Below are 18,252 nucleotides of genomic sequence, written 5' to 3' on the forward strand. Positions count from 1 at the left end.
CTCATTTACTTATATTACCATCTCCCCTACAGTGTAAGCACCAAAACCACAGTGGTTTTGCTGTATTCATCAGCACACCCCAAGGCTTAACACAAAACACAGTAGGCACCCAATAAATGTCGGTTGAAGAATTAACATCATGGAAGGCTAATAACATCTTGTTGCCCAAGGGGGGAAAAAAGCCAATTGTGGGCTGCTAGGCACGTCCTGCATTTTCTAAACATGAGTTTTCTAATCTATTATACACTTTGCCTCAGTATTAATCTTACAAGGTGTTTTTTTTTTTTGGGGGGGGGGGATGGGGTCCAAATTACTCTACTTGAAGGAATGCTACCAATGAAGAACTTAAGTGGATGTTTTGGTACAACAAAGGTTTTAAGAGTATTTAGTGACCACCACTTTGCCAAGATAATTAGGACCCAAACGCAGCTCGGCAGTTCCACAATCATCTGCAAACTTTCCAACGGAAATTTCACAGTGACAAAAACCTTATCAAAATAAAGCTTAACGAAGCGAAGAACAACAAATACAAACCACCCCAAACAATTCAAGAGGTAGTCTCCGTTTTTCCAACAAAATGCTGTCATCCCCTCTCCCCTGTCTGTATACAGCCAGATACTGACACTGATAGACAAGTCTTCCAGATACCATGACACAGCTTCTAGTCGGTACCTTATTTGCATTCAAACTTCCCCCAAACTCAAGACTCTCTTTGGACCATAAAACTAAAACCCCACCACCTCCCATCTGCTTCTCTGCCTCCCTCTCTCGCAATTAAGCCTCTCGAACTTCTTCCCTTGGGATTCACATCTCTGCCACCAAGACGTTTTAATCCTGCTACTCCTCCTAAGTGCCTGCTTTCTCCCAGTGACCTAGGTTCTCTCGACCCGGGGGGCGGGGGGGAGGGGGGGAGGAAGCCCAGCCTAAGCGTCCCTGCTCTTTCCCACCCTAGCTTCTCCCCCCCCCCCAACCCCCTCTCTGCGGGCGCCCGGCAGGTGCCTCGCCGGGGATCTCCGCGCCCCGGCCGCCGCCAAGCGGGCCACACAAAAGACCCGCACGGCCCTCCCCAGCCTCCTCCGGTCTTTCCCCTTCAGCCCCATCGGGTCAGCGCCCCGGAGAGCAGAGGCCCGAGGGAGACGGCGCCGGCTCCGCGGGGCGCAGAGACGCTCGCCCCGGGCGCCCCCTCCTGACCCCACCTTCGCCCACGCCCCACCCACGAAGGCTGCCCCGGGCCGGGACCCTCGGCCCGAGAAACCGAAAGCGCGCATCCCCAGCCCGGCGGCCGGGGCCGAGCGCATCCCGCCCCACGGCCTCCGCCGCGCCCCTCCCCGCCAGCCCGCGCCCCTCCCCGCCAGCCCGCGCCCCAACCGCCGGCCCAAGCGAGCGCCCCCGCCGGCCTCCCGCGCCGCCCGGCGCCCCCGCTCCCCCCGCCCCCAGCCCCGGGGAAGGGCCCACCCCCGCCCGGCGGCCCGGCGGCCCGGCACTCACAGGCTGCCGGAGCAGGAGGTACAGACGAAGGAGCCGACCGTCATGTTCACGTAGGTGGGGCCGCGCTGGTCGCAGTCGAAGCACTTTCGGTTGTGCGGGAGGCCGGTCATGTCCCGCAGCATCTTCAGGTGCTTCTCCTCCTGCTTCCGCTTCGCGCTGGCCGCCATGGCCGCGGCGCCGAGGGAGGAGGCCGGCAGGGCCGGGAGCGGGAGCCGGGCGGCGCTGCGCCGGGGGCCCGCGGTCCCACGGGCCGCCCTGGCCGCGGCCGCCGCCCTCCGTCAGCGCGCGCCGCCCGCGCCGGACCTGGCCGCCTCGGTTCGACTCGACTGCGCTGGGCGCGGCGCGGACGCTGCGGAGCGCGGGCTGACGGGCCACACCAACCGGCCCGGCCGGGACAACCGCCGTCGCCGCCGCCGCCGCCGCCACCTTCCCGACTTCTCCTGAGGGGAAAAGAGGAGGAAGGGGGACGGCAAGAGGAGGCCCGCCCCGGGCGGCCGGAGGCCAAGTGGCGGCCGGCGCCCTCTGCTGGCCAGGAGGAGTTAGTTACTGCGGCCGCGCTGAGGCGTGGAATTGGGCCGGGGCAAAGTAGCAAAGATACGCAGGTGATGGTAGCGATGGACTGTAGTTATTAGAGAGCTTGTATGTGCTAAGCGCATTATTACCTGAGTTAACTTCCTCCCCCGCTCAAAACTCTCCCAGGGGCTGCCGACTGCTTTGGGGATAATTCCAACTTCCTCACCGTGCTCCAAAAGGTGCTCCCTCACCTACCCCAACCTGCCTCTCTCCCCATCCTGGTTTCCTCCACCACGCTGGCTTTCCGTTTGTACCCCAGACACCGCAAGCTGCCTTCTGACCCAGGACCCTTACCCTGCTGTCCGCTCTATATTCGGGTTTCTCGGCCTTGTCACTATTCACATTTTGCATTTGATAATGTTTTGGTGAGGCGGCGGTCTTATTGCATTGGAGAATATTGAACAGCGTCCCTAGCCTTTTATCCATTAGATGTCAGAACGCCCCCTCAACCCCACCCCCAGTTGCGGCCACCAAAAATCCTCAGACATCGCCAAATGTGGAACCGTGGTCGAGAGAGATGTAATCAATTGATTTATGCCTGTAAGGCAGGCAACCTTCCTCAGCCCAACCTACCCGTTTAATGTTGCCACCCACCTCCCTGAAAGCAGCCTTCCATGAAATCGCTGTGTTGGGTTTTCTTCATAGTTGTAGCTGTTTGAAGTCCTGCTTCTTCTTTAGTGTTTACTGGGTGTCGTCTGGGACCTCCCATTGGGCTCCAAACAGCCTGGCCCCAGCCTTTTCTTCACTACTCCACCCGCCCCCCCCCCCCCCCCCCCCCCGCCGCCCTGCCTTCCCAGAGCTGGGAGCCAAGTGCCCAAAGTTCATGGAATGAATGCATTCAGTATCTCATTTAATCTTCACAGGATCCCTTTGGGGTAAGCATTATTGTTCTTTCCATCTTTAAAGTTCTGGGAAACTGGGATTCCAACCCAGACAGTCAGACTGTAGGACCCAAATCTCTTTGTCCCTCTAAGCACACAGCCCGCAGGATGTTAGAAATCACCCCTGCTCCTCGGTTCCTGAAGGAGTACAGAGAGACCCAGAGAACTGAAGTTCCAAAATCACTCAGCTCCTGAATGGGAGAAGAAGACTAGAACCCACCAGCCCCCAGACCTCCCATGAAAGTGCCTGGATGCTTCGCACAGGTGAGACTTCATGTTAATATAATACTGTTAATAATAGCTAGATATTAAAGTGATCAACAGATTTTGGATCGGTCAATGGATTTTTTTTTAACTTTCTGTTAAGGAAAATATCAAAGTCCCATGAGTCTGGGGCCCACCTTCAGTAATCACGAGCTCATGGCTAATGTGCTTTCTGCCCTCATCTTCCCATTCTCTCCTCCTGTTATTTTGAAGCAAATTCCAGACATACACTATTCATCTGCACGTATTTTAATTGGGGTTGCTAAAAAACAAAATAGCAACTTTCTTTTTTTTAAACCTAACCACAATAGCATTAGCACACCTAAAAAGTTAATGATAATTTCTTAAAATCATGCAATAGCCCATCAGATGTTCAAGGTTCTCACTGATATTTTTAAAAGATTTTTATAGGGGCGCCTGGGTGGCTCGGTCGGTTAAGTGTCCGACTTCAGCTCAGGTCATAATCTCGTGGTTTTTGAGTTCAAGCCCCGTGTCGGGCTCTGTGCTGACAGCTCAGAGCCTGGAGCCTGTTTCCAATTCTGTGTCTCCCTCTCTCTCTCTTACTCTCCCCCGTTCATGCTCTGTCTCTCTCTGTCTCAAAAATAAATAAATGTTTAAAAAAAAAAGATTTTTATAGTTTATTTTAATCCCCACATTGCCATTGGGTCATATATGGGTTTGTGTTCTTCCATCAGGAGGCACATAATGCAGGGAGGGAGGGAGGGCTGTCCTTTCTATCTTTTTATGACGTTAGCAGCCACTGATGATTAATGTCTAGATTCATTCATATGTTAAGGGTTACACAGTGGTGATAATCTAACTCTGCCATTCCTTCTCCGTGTGTCGGCTGGAAGATTTCAGCTAGTATCTGACACAGTTTACGTCACAAAGGATCAATGTTTGATTCCTGTCCTTTATACACAGATGTTCAAAATAATATATTGGTTTCCTATCACCTTGCAACGGTGATCAATATTTTTGTGTGCGATTGGTATTTTTGTCAATGTCATTACCAACTCGAGAATTGGAGCACAGTTGATATAGTTCATATCCTGGGTGTTCACGTAGTCTCATCACTGGCCGGCAAGAGCCTCTGAAAGTTGGCCCTTGAGTGTTTCCGACCAAGACTGTTGACTTAAAGTCATCTGGAGTGCCATCACAGCAGGGCCTGGGCTGGTTGGGAGATGAGAGCGCCAGAATGCCCAAGCGTGGATTGATCAAAACAGAGGCTTACTTACCAGCATCACTTTGGCCAAATATGACACCCAGCAGACTGTTATTCATCACCAACAAATGCACTTAACCCACAGCCAATGGCTTGCTTCATCTTTCTATGGTTTATTATCCGATAAATGTCAGAGTCACCAGGCGTGGCTGCAGCACCTTTCTACAAACAGTTTAATAAGTGGTTGTTTCGCTATCGCATTGTTCAAAGGAGCAGGAGAAGGTGTTTCCAGACCATCCATCTGGGTGGAAGGTGAAGTTGAAGTCCGAAATATTTTCTCCAAGTAAAGTTGCAAGTCCATATGATGGGCTGAATTTTGGCCTTTTCGTATTCTGTGTCACATCCACGCAGGTTTCCACTTTTAAAAGATCCCAAGGGAAGTTTGCCGCATGTCAGGCCAGACTATTTACTTAAATTTCCTTATCCCTCATAACAACGCGGAAGGAGGTATTATTATCTCCATTTTATTGAGGAAATTGAGGCTCTGAAATGCTGGCCTGCCCAAGGCCACGCTGGAAATGAAGCAAGAAGCTGGGATTCAAACCCAGATTGGGCTACGCCACACCAGCTTCTGCTTCCCGTAACTGAATATCGACCCTGCTTCTGAAGCAGAAATTACCTTCAGAGATGTTAAAGCTGCAGCCAGAGTGATTTTTCAAAATGCTAATGCGATTCAGGCCTCCCCAGCCTCCTCCCCCTGCTTAAAACCTTTCAGTGACGACCTATTGCTCTAAGGCTGAAAGAAAATCTGGGAGGCCCAGAAGCTCCTTGAAAGGGGCCTCCTTCCTGCAGGTCTCCACACCCTGCCACAGCTCCAGTGTGCCCCGGGAACCACCTTAAGTCTCTGCCACACTGCTCCAGCCCCACTTCCTTCTCGGGGCCTTATATTCTCTTCTGTCCCACCTCAGGACCTTTGCACATGCACTGTTGCTTCCAAAAAGAGACTTCCTTCTCTTTCCCTTCTCATCCCTCAGATCCAGCTCAATGTCTGGGTTTTCAGAGATCCTTCCCTGTCCTGCCTAACTAAGCTAGACCCCGTAATAGGTGCTCATAGTAACACATGCCTCTGCTTTAGAGCACTTGTTGCCGTGGCTATTTACAATGCTTTGTGATTTTCAATTAGGGTCCCTAGACCCGCACTACGTGGTGAGCTTCACCCAGGAAGGGGCTAGGTCTGTGTTTCCTCACAATCACTCCTCCTGACTATGGAGCCTGGTCTTGGAAGGGACTCAGTAAATACTGGTTGAATGAATAAATCAACGCAGCAGTGAGGAGGCAGAGAAGAAAGCTTCCTTCAATCCTATGCCATGGGTTCAGGGTTCTGTTCATTGTTGTCTGCTGCGTTGGCTCCCGGAATGATTCCAGTTCTGTCAAAGCTACCACAGTGTTGTTAAAGAACTTGCAAATTTCCGAAATCAGACCTCGGAGGGGAGGAACCTAAAACCGGCTCAAGCCTATCTTATCCCCAAGGGTGACTCAGAGAAAATGTCCTGGAGAGGCCTCAAGGAGCCAGGCCACCCCACCCTCAGCACCTGCAAGCGAGACCCAGAGAGGAGGCCCCTCAACTGCCCTCCCTGACACAAAGCAGGACAAACAGTGGCAAATACCGTGGGAGAACAGGCAGTGGATTCGTGGCCCAGAGCATCTGAGTGAGGAGAGGAGAGGGATTCCCATTCAGGAAGAACCCAGATTTAGACTTGACAATAATCTCTAACTGAATTAGCCCCGGGGTCAAGGGGACCCAGCGACAGAATAGAAAGAAGTTCTTGCCAGACGCACACGCGTGTCCCATGCCCGTCCTGGCCCCCTGCGGCACACCCGGAACTCCTGCTTGGAGTGAGTCCTGGATTTGCCTTGCGAATAGCACCGCCATCTTGTTTCCTTGGTTTGCTTGCGTATTAAAAGGCCTGGTTTGTTAAGTATAATTATTTTTAAACACACCACAGTCTTCGTGGCCCCATTTTGATGGCTTGTCATGTTTTAATCTACGGGGAGCCTTGAAAACGTGGATGTGGCAGCAACCCTCTCCGAGGTGAGTGCCAAGGTCTCTGCCCAGCCCCCAACTTGGAGAGCTGACCTTTCAGAAGCTCCTTGTCCTCCCTCTGGCACCCAGTTTCGGGCTGGAGAGCCTCGATTCTACATCCTTAGGGTCCTCCTATCTTTCCTTCAGGACCTCCTGATGCTCCAAGCTGACTTTCATTATAAGAGGAGTTACCTGATGACAGTGAGCGTCTACAATCTGGGAAAACTGGAGCAGTGGGTTTTTCCTTTTTATTGACAGCTTGTCTCCTCTTGACTTTTTCCAGCTGGTGGCCACAGAAACCAATGCTAATTTTTATGGCCCGTTTAAGTAATGCAAAAGGCAAGTAATTGTGGCCCCATTAATTCCCCTGGGTCCCCGCCGCGGAGGGGTTTCACAGAATGAATAATCACAGGGCCTGTGTTCAAAGCACAGCGGAATAATACTCACCTCGGGTTTTTTTTCCCGCCTTTCTTCTGTTGATAGCACCTTCCTTTAGCTGTGGTTTGATTATTTTTAACATTGCTTTCTGATTCACTTTTTAATTTGCAAGAAGCAGTGAGAGAGAAAAAGAAGACGGCAGGCGGGGCGTTGGAACCTATAGACGACACATAGTGCATACTTCCTGGAAACATTGGTGTGGTTTCTGGGTAGACTGCAGAGAGCAGCGAGAAACTAGACAGCCGAAGGACCCTAGTCCCTCAGTACTAGGCAGTCACCTGGCTTCCTCCTCCCTACAGGTGCCAGGATAAACAGGCGGCAGACCTGCCCCCCCTCGCCACCCCCAGCAGCTGTCCCAGCTGTTGAAGACCTTCTCTTCTGCTGGGGTTCACTTTACTCTGTCCTTTGTGAGTTTGGTCTCAGCAGCTGAATTCTGTCTGCTCAGAGAGCAGGGATCGGGTCATAAGCTGCGTCTCTAGTTTGCCAGGCCATAAAAGGATCATGCCAGGTGGTTGACCGCTCCAAGCCCAGGCCGTTCTGGAAGCCCAGGACAATTGCAACTAGACTTCAGTTACCCATTTATCAGGCATTTACTGGATTGGAGAGGGAACGCAAAAATACCTTTCGGACTTCATTCATCCGTTCATTCAATAAATATCCACCGAGCACCTACTCTCTGCCGGACACTAGGGATTCGGCAATGAACGAGACAGAGTCCCTACTCGCCTGGAACTTGTGTTCCCACAGGAGGGAGAACAAACCATAAACATGTTCGTGGAAATGGACCGGGTGACGCTAAGCGCTCTGATAGAAAATGAAGCAGGGCAAGGGAAGGTGGTGTGGAAGGAGGGGATGTTACCAGGTGGTCAGGGCAGGCAGGCCCAGAGGCAGGTGTCACAGGGAAATTTCTAGAACTTGCACGCATCGGAAGTCATGGCGTGCCTGTAAAACGGCCTGTTGTGGAGACTGGGCAACTGGGCAGTTTCCCTTCCTTGGTCGGATCGTGCCGGAATCAGACATCCTGAACTGCCCTGCCCTGGTCGCCTCCAGAGAACTGGAGTCATGGTCTTGGGAAGCCAAGCCAGAGAGAAAAGGTCCCTGCCTCTGCAGCAGGAAGAGTCTCGGGGTAAGAAACGCTCCATTCACGTTGTCAATGGGACGTTGTTCTTGCCCGTTACTGGGGAGAGAAAGGGGACCTTCCCTTCTGGTTCAGGGGAAAGAAAGGGGCCCCTGTGGGGAGAGAAACCTGCTCTTGTTGTCAGGAAAGAAATACCAGCAAGGCCTGTGGGACTTACAGAAAAGGAAGATAGACCCTCCCCATCCGCCCTCTGTTTTGAAGGGGTCAGACGCAGACATTTTTAAAAGTGGGTCTTGCTGGGGGCGCCTGGGGGCTCAGTCGGTTAAACGCCCGACTTCGGCTCAGGTCATGATCTCGCGGTCCGTGAGTTCGAACCCCACATCGGGCTCTGTGCTGACAGCTCGGACCCTGGAGCCTGTTTCGGATTCTGTGTCTCCCTGTCTCTCTGCCCCTCCCCCACTCACTCTCTTTCTCTCCCTCTCTCTCAGAAATAATAAATGAATAAGCTTAAACAAAAAAAGGTGGGGCTCTGCAAAGACTCCCCTTCCTTTTCTTTTTCTCACCTAATGCTGGCAGGTGGGTAATGGCTCCTTATACAACAGGAGGTGAACGGAGCCCAGTGGAACCATGTCACCACCACACCTCATCTGGAGAAGGAAAGCAACGCACAGAACTCCGCTGCTGATATCCCAGTAACGATGACTAACATTTCCTGGCCCCGAGCCCCAAGCCCCTTGCAGGGCACATGCTGCAGGGTAACCCCACTCGTCCTCACACCAGCCTTTGGTGGTATGTTTTATTCCTGTGCCCATTTTACAGATGAAGAAACTAAGGTTCCCGAGTTGAGGACTTTGCCAAGGTCACACGGCTGGAGAGTGATGGAGCTGAGTGAGATTGAGATTTGCAGCTTGGCGTTTGCCTCCAGAGCCCATGATTTAATACCCTCCACGGTCAGCGCTGCACTGTCTGTGGGATGCTCTGATCAACCAAGCACGATCCCACAGGAGAGCAGAAGTCAGGCTGTATGTATGCTTTCCTGGTCTTGCTTTAGCCTCTGAGGGTACGAGCACCCAGGGGCCATAACTGGGCTGGTTTAGCCTGAGGTTTCTGCTTTCCGAGGCTGCCTCCTTTGCCCAGAGCTCCAGGCTGCACACTTGAAGGACCTGTTTCCTCTCAAGAAGTTATTTAGATAAGAAAAATTACCTGAAAAGCCACACACACACACACACACACCCACACCCACACACACACGAGCTCCGATGGCGACAGTGAAAACGTCCCTTAGTCTTCATTTGGGTAATTGTTGCCGGACAGATTTGTCCTCACTGAATGTGCACAGCACCATAGAGCTGAGTCCACTTTGGAGGTGGGACAGCCCCTGGAGGAAGTTTACAGGAACAAGCCCATAGCCATTTTTATCATCAGGATAACCTACCACTTTATTATTAGTCACCGTCCCAGCCCTGGGGCTATGGATGATTCAGAAGGTTGTGGTAAGGATTGCAGGAGGCGAGATACTCCGCACAGCACCTGGCATTTATATAAGCACTGCAGTCATTCTTATTTTAAATAGGCCTACCGACTCCCCTTTTCTTCCCTCTGTGTGTGTTGGCTCCTGAGGCACCAGGTCGACCACAAGTGCAGAGTAGCAGCAATTTGCTAGAAGCTGCTAAAAGTGAACCCTGCCCTGGATGTGTGGCTACTGTTTGACCAGTGCGATGTCACATTCTGGTTGGTTGAAACCACCTGCGGTCTGAGGAACCTGCCAGGCCATCGGTGATGTGCAGGAATAGCTGTATTTTACCCAGTCCATACTAGCTTTCATCTGTCCCGAGTATGTGTCTGACTGCCCCTGGTTCAATGGATTCTGCAGTTTAAATGCTGCAAACACATCTAACCAGAGAAGCTACATGCTCATTTATTACTGTTCTCTTTGGAGGGGGAGGGAGAGTATGTGTGTCTGCATGTGTTTAGGAAGTGGTGAGGAGCTTCTTGAATCAGACCTACATTTCCTATGTGTGCCTTGCACACACGAAGAAACAGTACAGGGGGGCAGTTGTAAGCACAGTTTCCGAGTCAGACTTTCTGGGTTCCAATCCTGGATTTTCCCCTGGAGCTTGAGCAAGTAACTTAACTTTTCTGTGCCTCAGTTTTCCCACCTGTAAATTGGGAATGATACGCTCCCCCGCTGTACAAGATCGCTATGAAGATTAAGTGATATAATATGCAAAAGCACTTAAAACAGTATCTGGCCAATAGTAAGCACTCTACAAGTGTTAGGTATTATTATTATTCTATTCTCCTCTCTTCCCATCAACCACCTCACTTGCAATTCAGCCAGAGTAAGAGAGCAAATATCTTGTGTGTGTGTATACATATGCACTCTTTTTTGTTGTTGTTTCATTTTGGTTTTTTCTATCCTAAGTACCCCACGAGTACAAGCTCAGTTTGTAGAAAAATTTCCAACAATGCTGGCGTGGGGGGTTAAATCGCATCCTCCATGCACCTGGAACCTCAGGCGTGATCCTATTTAGAAGTAGGGTCTAAGAAGATGCGATTAGTTGAGGAGGTCAAGATGAAATCATCCTGATTTAGAGTGGACCCTAAAGCCAGTGACTGGTGCCCTTATAAGAAGACGAGAGGACACACGAAGACGCACAGGGAGGAGGCCATGTGACAGAGGAGGCAGAGATCAGAGTGATTCTGTCAGGACGGCCAGAAACTGCACGAAGCAAGAAAGGATCCTTCCCTAGAGCCTGCGGAGGGGGCGTGGCCCTGCTGACACCTTGATTTTGGGCTCCAAGCCTCTAGAACTGTGAGCGAATAAATTCCAGTTGTTTTCAGCTACCTAGTGTGTGAAACTAACAGCCCTAAAAACAAACACAGTCAGTAAAACCAAAGTTCCCCCGGACCACGGCCAGGAGAGGATCGGCGGCCGCTGCCTCTTGCCGGGTCCTTCAAGGACCATCTCCTGTCTCCCGTGAACGTTGCCTCTGGTTGACGACCTTTAGAAGACACTGGAATCCTCTAGAACAATGTGTCCTTTTTCATAACTTATGGGCTGTCAGGGTCATTTTAACAACGTTAGTTCCTCTTTCTCACACAGGCTACATTTTTGGTCTACCTTAGTCATTTTCTGCAAATTTGATTAATATAGGTCCTTTAGTATTAAGATGGGTCCATTCTCTGTAAGAAATGGGAGAATGCTTTGCCCCATCCTGCAGCTGTGAGCATGAAACACAGTGATCCATACAGGAAAAGGGATTTTCACATGCCAAGTTTCAGATGGAAAGAATGTTAGAAATTGCCTATGCATGTGACTCTTAACAATGTGGGAGTGACAGTTCCTTTTGAGAATCTGATAGAAGACGCCATCCCCGAACTGTGCACCGAACATATAATCTCAGGTTGGTCCTTGTGCCTAGGTTGAAATCTGCCTTGTTTTATAGACGGGGAAGAGCAGCCTCTGAGAGATAAAGCAAAAAAGGCCTGAAAGGGATCTGTGGGCAGAGCCAGTCAAAGAGTGCAGATTCTCCATGACATGCCATCTCCCTGAGGCTCTCTCTGTCTCAGTCTGAAGACCCCAGTTTGCCAGCAGGGGTGACAAAGGTGGGAAAGAGGGCACCGAGAGAAGGGAAACCCTGGACTGAAGGTGGCCGATGGTTAGAGCAGCGGGAGAGTCCAAGGTCTCCACCAAAGGTGCACGTGGAGACCGGGACACCACGGTGGGTTCCCAGGACAGGGCACTTTTCCACTGTCCACCAAGGCCAAAACAAAGGAAAAGAACTTGACATCAGAGCAACAAAAGCCTGGATAACGCGAGGAGAATTTATTTTAAGTAACAATCTCTGCATTTCCATTTCTGAAAGAAGTTTATATAATGTCCTCTGCAAACCTCTTAAAAATAGAATAGCACCTCATCTTTCTAAGCTGATTTATTCTTTTCAATTTTTTCATATTTATTTATTTATTTTTGGAGAGAGAGAGAGAGAGAGAGAGAGAGCGCATGAGCAGGAGAGGGGCAGAGGGAGGGAGAGAGAGAAGCCCAAGAAGGCTCCACGCCCCGTGTGGAGCCTGACAAGGGGCTCAATCCCCATGAGTCTTGAGATCACAACCCAGGCCAAAATCAAGAGTGGGATGCTTAACTGACTGGGCCACCAAGGCGCCCCAAAGATGATTAAAGTGTAGACAAATATGAAGGCAAGAGGACCAGTGAGTCAGGAATGATAAACACGTGGTCCATGTACACCATTCCCACTCCCTTTGCCTGGGGCAGGCATCGTTGGTCCACGCGGTACCGTGTCCAAATCAATACCAGGGGTGGCCTCAGAATCCTTCACAACTCAGCACTCCAGACGTTACTCCCAGGAGGCAATGAGGTCTGCAACCTATTTGCCATTCTATGGCTAAATGACCTTCCAACACGGTTTCCCGTCCCTCGGGAGTAGATATTTCCCTGTGGTCCCATTTAAACTTCCTGATGGCTTTACTCAGTTCAGCAGAGGCCCAGAGACCTCCCTTTCTAGGGCAGTGATCTCTCCTGGGACTTCTTCTAATAGCTGTGCTCCTACATTCTCAGTCATGTGAAACAGTGAAGAGAGCCCTAAGAATTCTTGCTGACTTCCTTATGTTTACGTAGGTTACGAAGACAGTTCTTCAGAAGTTTCACGTCCAACGTCATTATTGCTCCTAAGTCTTGTGTCTTAATTTTTGATACCTTCTTTTGTAACAATGATCCCCCCCGCAATCTGGATTACATCCCTAATGTTAGATATTTTAAAAAATAGGGGTTCCTGGCTGGCTCAGTCGGAAGATCATACAACTCTTGAATTCAGGGTCATGAGTCCCACGTTGGGTGTAGAAATTACTAAAAAGAATAAATTATTTTTAAAATAAATAAAAAGAAAAAAATAGACTGACACAAGTCTAAGTTGCCTCACGAAATTCAAAGGCAATGACAGAGTAAGGAACGGTATGGTATTTTACGTCTTGCCACTCGAAATATCAAAGAAAACCAGCAGTCTAACCCACTAACAGCTTAGATAATGTTGACCGTACAGCCCAGGGAGGCCCCCCCTACCCTTCTTGGTTCTGTTCTTTGCTTGCATCACCAAGCATTCCAGAACTATTTCTGGAACTTTCCAACCCTATGTTTGCCTGAGTGCCCCTTGACTGATGATTTGTCTTCTGTGGCATAACTGTACTGCCCCCGAAGGGAGCTACCAAGTTAGCCTAAATGTCGTGCTCTGCCACAGTGGAAGAAGCCACGTGCTAGGAACTCTGCAGCCCGTGTTGAGGAGGGCGGCCACGTTTTCCTTTAAGAGACGGGTGGGCAAGAGAGGGGCCGAGCCGGAAGGGGTGCTGTGTCTTTTGCCTTCTAGTTCAAAATCTGGTTTAAAATCAAATCAAAGATGCAAATCGAAGAGGTTTTCATGCTATCTGTTGGGATTTCTGTTTAACAAATGGTTTGGTCTTCCTGCTTCTATGTTCACCTTCGTCCACTGTCCATTTTCAACCAAATGCTAGAGGGGTCTTTTTAAGCTTTAAGCCAGATCATATCCCCTTGCCACTCAAAATCCCATATTGCCTGCCCCCCATTCCCAGCTCTGTCCTCCTGTCCCCAAGGTTCCTCCTCTCCTCTCTGTCTTCTCTGCCCCAGCCTCTCTGACCTTCTTGCCTACATCAGAAAGACACCAGGCTCCTCCCTGGGGCCCTCACTCTGCTTTAGACTGGATACTGCTTGCCCGTCTCCCACGCTTCTCTACGGGGCCTCTCCTGATAGCCCAGTTTAACCTGCACACCATCCGCATTAGCCCTCCCCTCCCTCCTCTCCTTTTTGTTTTTATTTTTAATTTTACTTTTCCCAGAGCACTTCTTACTACTCTGTTTACTGTTTACTACGCAACGATCTCCCATGAGAATGTACGCTCCAAGAGGGCGGGCATCTTTTTTACTAATTTTCTTTTTCACGAATGTATTTCAAGTGCCCTAAACAGTGCTAGGCACTTAAGAAGTTCTCAATTAATATTTGATGCATAGGAGCACCTGGGTGTTTTTCATGTTTATTTTTGAGAGAGAGAGAGAGAGAGAGAGAGAGAGAGAGAGAGAAACAGAGAGACAGGGAGACACAGAATCCAAAGCAGGTTCCAGGCTCTGAGCTGTTGGCACAGAGCCTGATGCAGGGCTCAAACTCACGAACCGCGAGTTCGTGACCTGAGCAGAAGTCGGACGCTTAACCGAGTGAGCCACCCAGACGCCCCAGCATCTGACTCTTAATCTCATCTCAGGTCATGATCTCACAATTTGTGAGTTTTGAGTTCGAGCCCCGCCTCAGGCTCTTCACTGACTGCACAGAGCCTGCTTGGGATTTTGTCTCTCCCTCTCTCGAGCCCTCCCCTGCTCTCTGTCTCTCTCTTTCAAAATAAATAAATAAACTTTAAATATATTTATGCGCATACATGTATATATATATATATTTGATGCATAAAGGGTTGAATGAATAAACAAATGAGTGAATAAGGCCTTTGTTCTGGGATGAGTATTGATTAGTTGCAAAAACATCCCCACCAGTTGTTGAAGTAAGGAAACAGAGGGAAAAATCAACATGGTAGAAAGGCTGAATGCAAATGATGGCGTTTATTACTGTCTTTCGCATATTATTCACTGGTGGTATTTACATATCTTGATAGGAGGAAAAACATACAATTTCCAGAAAGTCATTTTTACAGTATTATTATTATTTATTTATTTATTTATTTATTTATTTATTTTAACCAAAGATGTTCCCAGCCGATCTTTGGGTCTTTGGGGCAAAAAACAAAGTGTTGCCTAGATCACTCTAACAGAACATCAGGTTTGGCTTCATTGGATGGGAAGCAGAAATGTGCATACAAGGAAGTGACTTAAAAGTCATAAATATTTTGCCCGAAGAAACCTGCTTTTGTGGTTGAATGATGGAATAATTTATGCGAACTACCTTTCAGTGTCTCTAAGTTTGCAGAGGTGAGCTCATGTGATGAGCCAAAAAGCCTTAGTGAGACATGCTCTCTGGACTGTTAATGAAATGCCAGGCCCAAGGGTAACACTAAGGCTGGGTAATGGATTACCAGTGAATAACCACCGTCCCATCCAATTAACTTCTGCGGAGGAAGCAACCTTGAATCTATATGCCAGCAATATTGGGGCATATAAAGACATCATGATTCTATTTAAAATAAAGCCTGACACTCGAGACCCAATGAGAACGTGTCCATAAAGCTCTGAATTTGGGGGGGGGGGGGTAATCTCACACAAAATCGCGTTACAAACTAGATTTACTCAGAGATTTTATGCTTCTTAAGGAAAATGTACATTTTTGTAGCAGTTTGGGTTTTAAAGTTTGACGGGCCTTCCTTGTTTCCTTCAATGTACTTTGCCGAAGTACTTTTCACAATCTAGATGCCAACATGACTACTTCAGCACGAACCCAACGGCATCCTACTGTGCGGGCCTAACAAAATTGCAAGCCTAACCTTTTAAAAAAGTACACGTAATTGCTAAGACTTGACGAGAGGTGACTAAAGAAAGCTTTTTAGGTGAATCTCTGGTGTAAATCCAAGGTTAGCAGTATTTCATGGACAGAGAAGGGGGTAACCCTGGTTTCTTAGCCAAGATAGCCTCCTAAGAAAACCCAGGCCCTGTGTTTAAGTCTGGCCTGGATCTGAAAAACCTGGAGGACTCCTTCTTGCTGCCTTCAAAGTCAGCAGGTGTCAACAGGCTCAATGCCAGGCCATTCTCTGAGACCTTTCTGTGGCCACTGTGCCAACCCTTGTCCCTCTGGCCCTTTCATCCCTAAGTTTTTTCATCACACACCATTTCTTTCTGACCGTGCCTCTTTCTCCTCTTTACGGGGCTTCTTCCCAGGAGAGGAAGATCCTGAGTTCTCCATTCACCCTCTCTGGTCCTGTAACGTTTCCTGCGCCCTGCCTCTTACTTCCCTCTTACAGCCCTCTGACCTCCCACCTGCCCCCTGACCTGTTCTGTGCCAACGGTGTGTGCTGAATGAAGTTGAGGAACCAGGCCCCTTAGGCCTCGTTTTCCCCAACTGAGTATGGGACTTTGGGTCAGCCACCTCAACTCTCTGTGCCTCAACCTTCTCATTTGCAAAGTGGATGAGAATACTGACCGTGCCTGGCGCGTATTAAATGAGACAGCACACGTAAAGCGCTCCCAACAATGGAGGCACGCATTACCCATTGCCACCGTTATCTTCAAATGAAGAAACGCATCTATCCTTGAAGCCTCGGGCCAGATTTCGATCTTACGTGAAGCCTACTAGATTTTTGTTTGTTGGTTTCAACTGATGGAATGGTTCTTGGTTCTTGTTTATTAATTTGAAGCCTTGAATACTGGGTTGGTGTTTTTCTCATCCCCTCGGAAAGGTACCGTTTACTGAGTGCCTACACGTGTCAGGGACTGGGTTCGATCGATACTTCGTGTGTACGGTCTTAATTTGTTTTCGAAAAGTCGGTGTTACTACTTTTCTTTTCAGTGGAAGAAACCATGACTCACAAAAGATAAGCTGCTTTTCCAGCTTCACAAAGCAAACGTGACCAAACTCACCTGTCTCCTCAACTTCAGTTTTAGATTAAATGCCCTCCAAAGGCAAGGTCAAGACCTCTCGCTCGCTTTGCCTGTTGTGCATGGGGAGAAGGTGTTGGGATGGATGTATGTGTGGAAAGCAGAGTCTGGTGATACCCGAATTGGCACTCACAGAGCACTGAACAACTTTATGACACACGCTCGCTTGCACTGTTATTGTTGTCCCTTCCCAAACGGGGGACTGGAGGTAGGAGAGGTTAACTGCCTTTCCCCAAACCAGTCGCCAATAGTGGCAGAACCAGGACTTTGCCCACCAGAACACCATTACCTTGTCCCCAGTACCATCTGAGACCCAGCCAACCGCACAATATTCGGAGACAGAATAAATTTTGTGCGAATCTCAAATACCACAAAAGCGTCAATGACCACAAATTGGCAGAAAATGTGAAACTGTTTTGCCAGCGTTCAGTTCTTCCAAAGGAGGAAGACAGAGAAACTCAGAGCCAGGCCAAGTTAAAGAAATCTAATTCTCACTCCGTGGTTAGAACTATTCAGCTCAAATAGTTCCTTTAATCCAAATATCGATTTATATAAGTAACAAGCCAATGGGTTTAGGAACTCTAAACATCGTCCTTCCTCATTCGTAAGAATTCACTTCTAGAACATTCCTTCTCATCTTTCAGAAAGGTCAGGCATGGGATCATTTCAACCTCTGTCCTACAGTGGCATCCCTGAAAAGGGATTGGATTAGGTGACATAATTGTTTTTCTATTTCTAACTCTGAATGAGCACGTTGGCGTGTTATACAACAGAGAAAGAAAAAGAATGGTGTGTGTTCAGGAACATGCCCCATTTCAAGAAGCAGCCCGTGTTTACTAGGGAGTTTGTTCATCACAGATCTGTAGACAGAATGGTAGCAAAAACGCTTACACATGTTTGCACAGGGAACAATTGCAACATGAGTCCAGCAAGTTGAACTAAAACCCATATTTGTGTTTCTTCAACCGATGGTGTTACAGGGGAGCCTGACCCCATTATCTTGACCTCTAGACAGACACACTTAGAATCGAACAAATATCAGACATGGATAGGTATCTAAAGGGTCATATATTTAACATGTTATCTCCCGAATACAGTGCCCTAAGCCACATGGTATGAGAAATAGAGCAAGGAACCAGAGACAGATCTTTTGCTGGAAGGGCAAAGTGTCACAGGAGTAGGGAGATAATGTGCTAAGGCAGCTCAAAGGAAGGCGTGACTTCCTTGGTCTCAAAGGATGAGGGACAGAACACTCCACGGAGGAGGTGGCAGTTGAGATGGGCAGGGTTTGGAGGGCACTTGGCCCCGAGGAAGAAAGACCATCCCAGACAAAGGAAACAACCAGGGTTAAAGCTAGAAGTGGGAAAACACAGGAGGCAGGGAGAGAATGGAGAATCTCATCTGTTCATAGTGTAGGATGCTTGAAGGTCAGGCTTTTAATGGCAAATTCTGTTACTGAGATTTAGAAAACATTAATAATTTTCAATGAATTGAGGATGCCTGGGTGGCTCAGTTGTTAACCATCTGACTTCATTTCAGGTCATGATCTCATGGTTTGTGGGTTCAAGTCCCACATCAGGTGAGCCCCACTTTTCTCTCTCTCTCTCTCTCTCTCTTTCTCTCTCTCTCTATCCCCTTGTGGGATTCTCTCCCTCTCTCTGCC

General features: G+C 49.0%; 2 protein-coding genes across 6 annotated transcripts in view; one reads left to right on the forward strand and one right to left on the reverse strand.

The window, feature by feature from the left end:
• Positions 1 to 1,765, reverse strand: part of AGFG1 (ArfGAP with FG repeats 1) — a 75,399-nt gene extending 73,634 nt beyond the window's left edge. For 4 of the 5 annotated variants that reach the window (XM_047869931.1, XM_047869930.1, XM_047869929.1 and 1 more), the window contains exon 1: positions 1,489 to 1,765. In XM_047869931.1, the coding sequence (XP_047725887.1) occupies positions 1,489 to 1,655 (167 nt within the window). In that variant the 5' untranslated portion in view covers positions 1,656 to 1,765. The remainder of the gene's footprint in view (positions 1 to 1,488) is intronic. The other variant, XM_047869932.1, reaches the window with a different exon arrangement.
• Positions 1,654 to 16,357, forward strand: LOC125173285 (proline-rich proteoglycan 2-like). Its single transcript, XM_047872212.1, has 5 exons — positions 1,654 to 1,659; positions 1,701 to 2,090; positions 2,925 to 2,936; positions 3,036 to 3,206; positions 15,860 to 16,357. Exons 1-4 carry the CDS (start codon positions 1,654 to 1,656, stop codon positions 3,135 to 3,137), a joined length of 510 nt encoding a protein of 169 aa, XP_047728168.1. The 3' UTR covers positions 3,138 to 3,206; positions 15,860 to 16,357.
• Positions 16,358 to 18,252: the final 1,895 nt, after the last annotated feature.

This window comes from Prionailurus viverrinus, chromosome C1 (genome assembly GCF_022837055.1).
Source record: "Prionailurus viverrinus isolate Anna chromosome C1, UM_Priviv_1.0, whole genome shotgun sequence".
NCBI classification, from domain to species: Eukaryota; Metazoa; Chordata; class Mammalia; order Carnivora; family Felidae; genus Prionailurus; species Prionailurus viverrinus.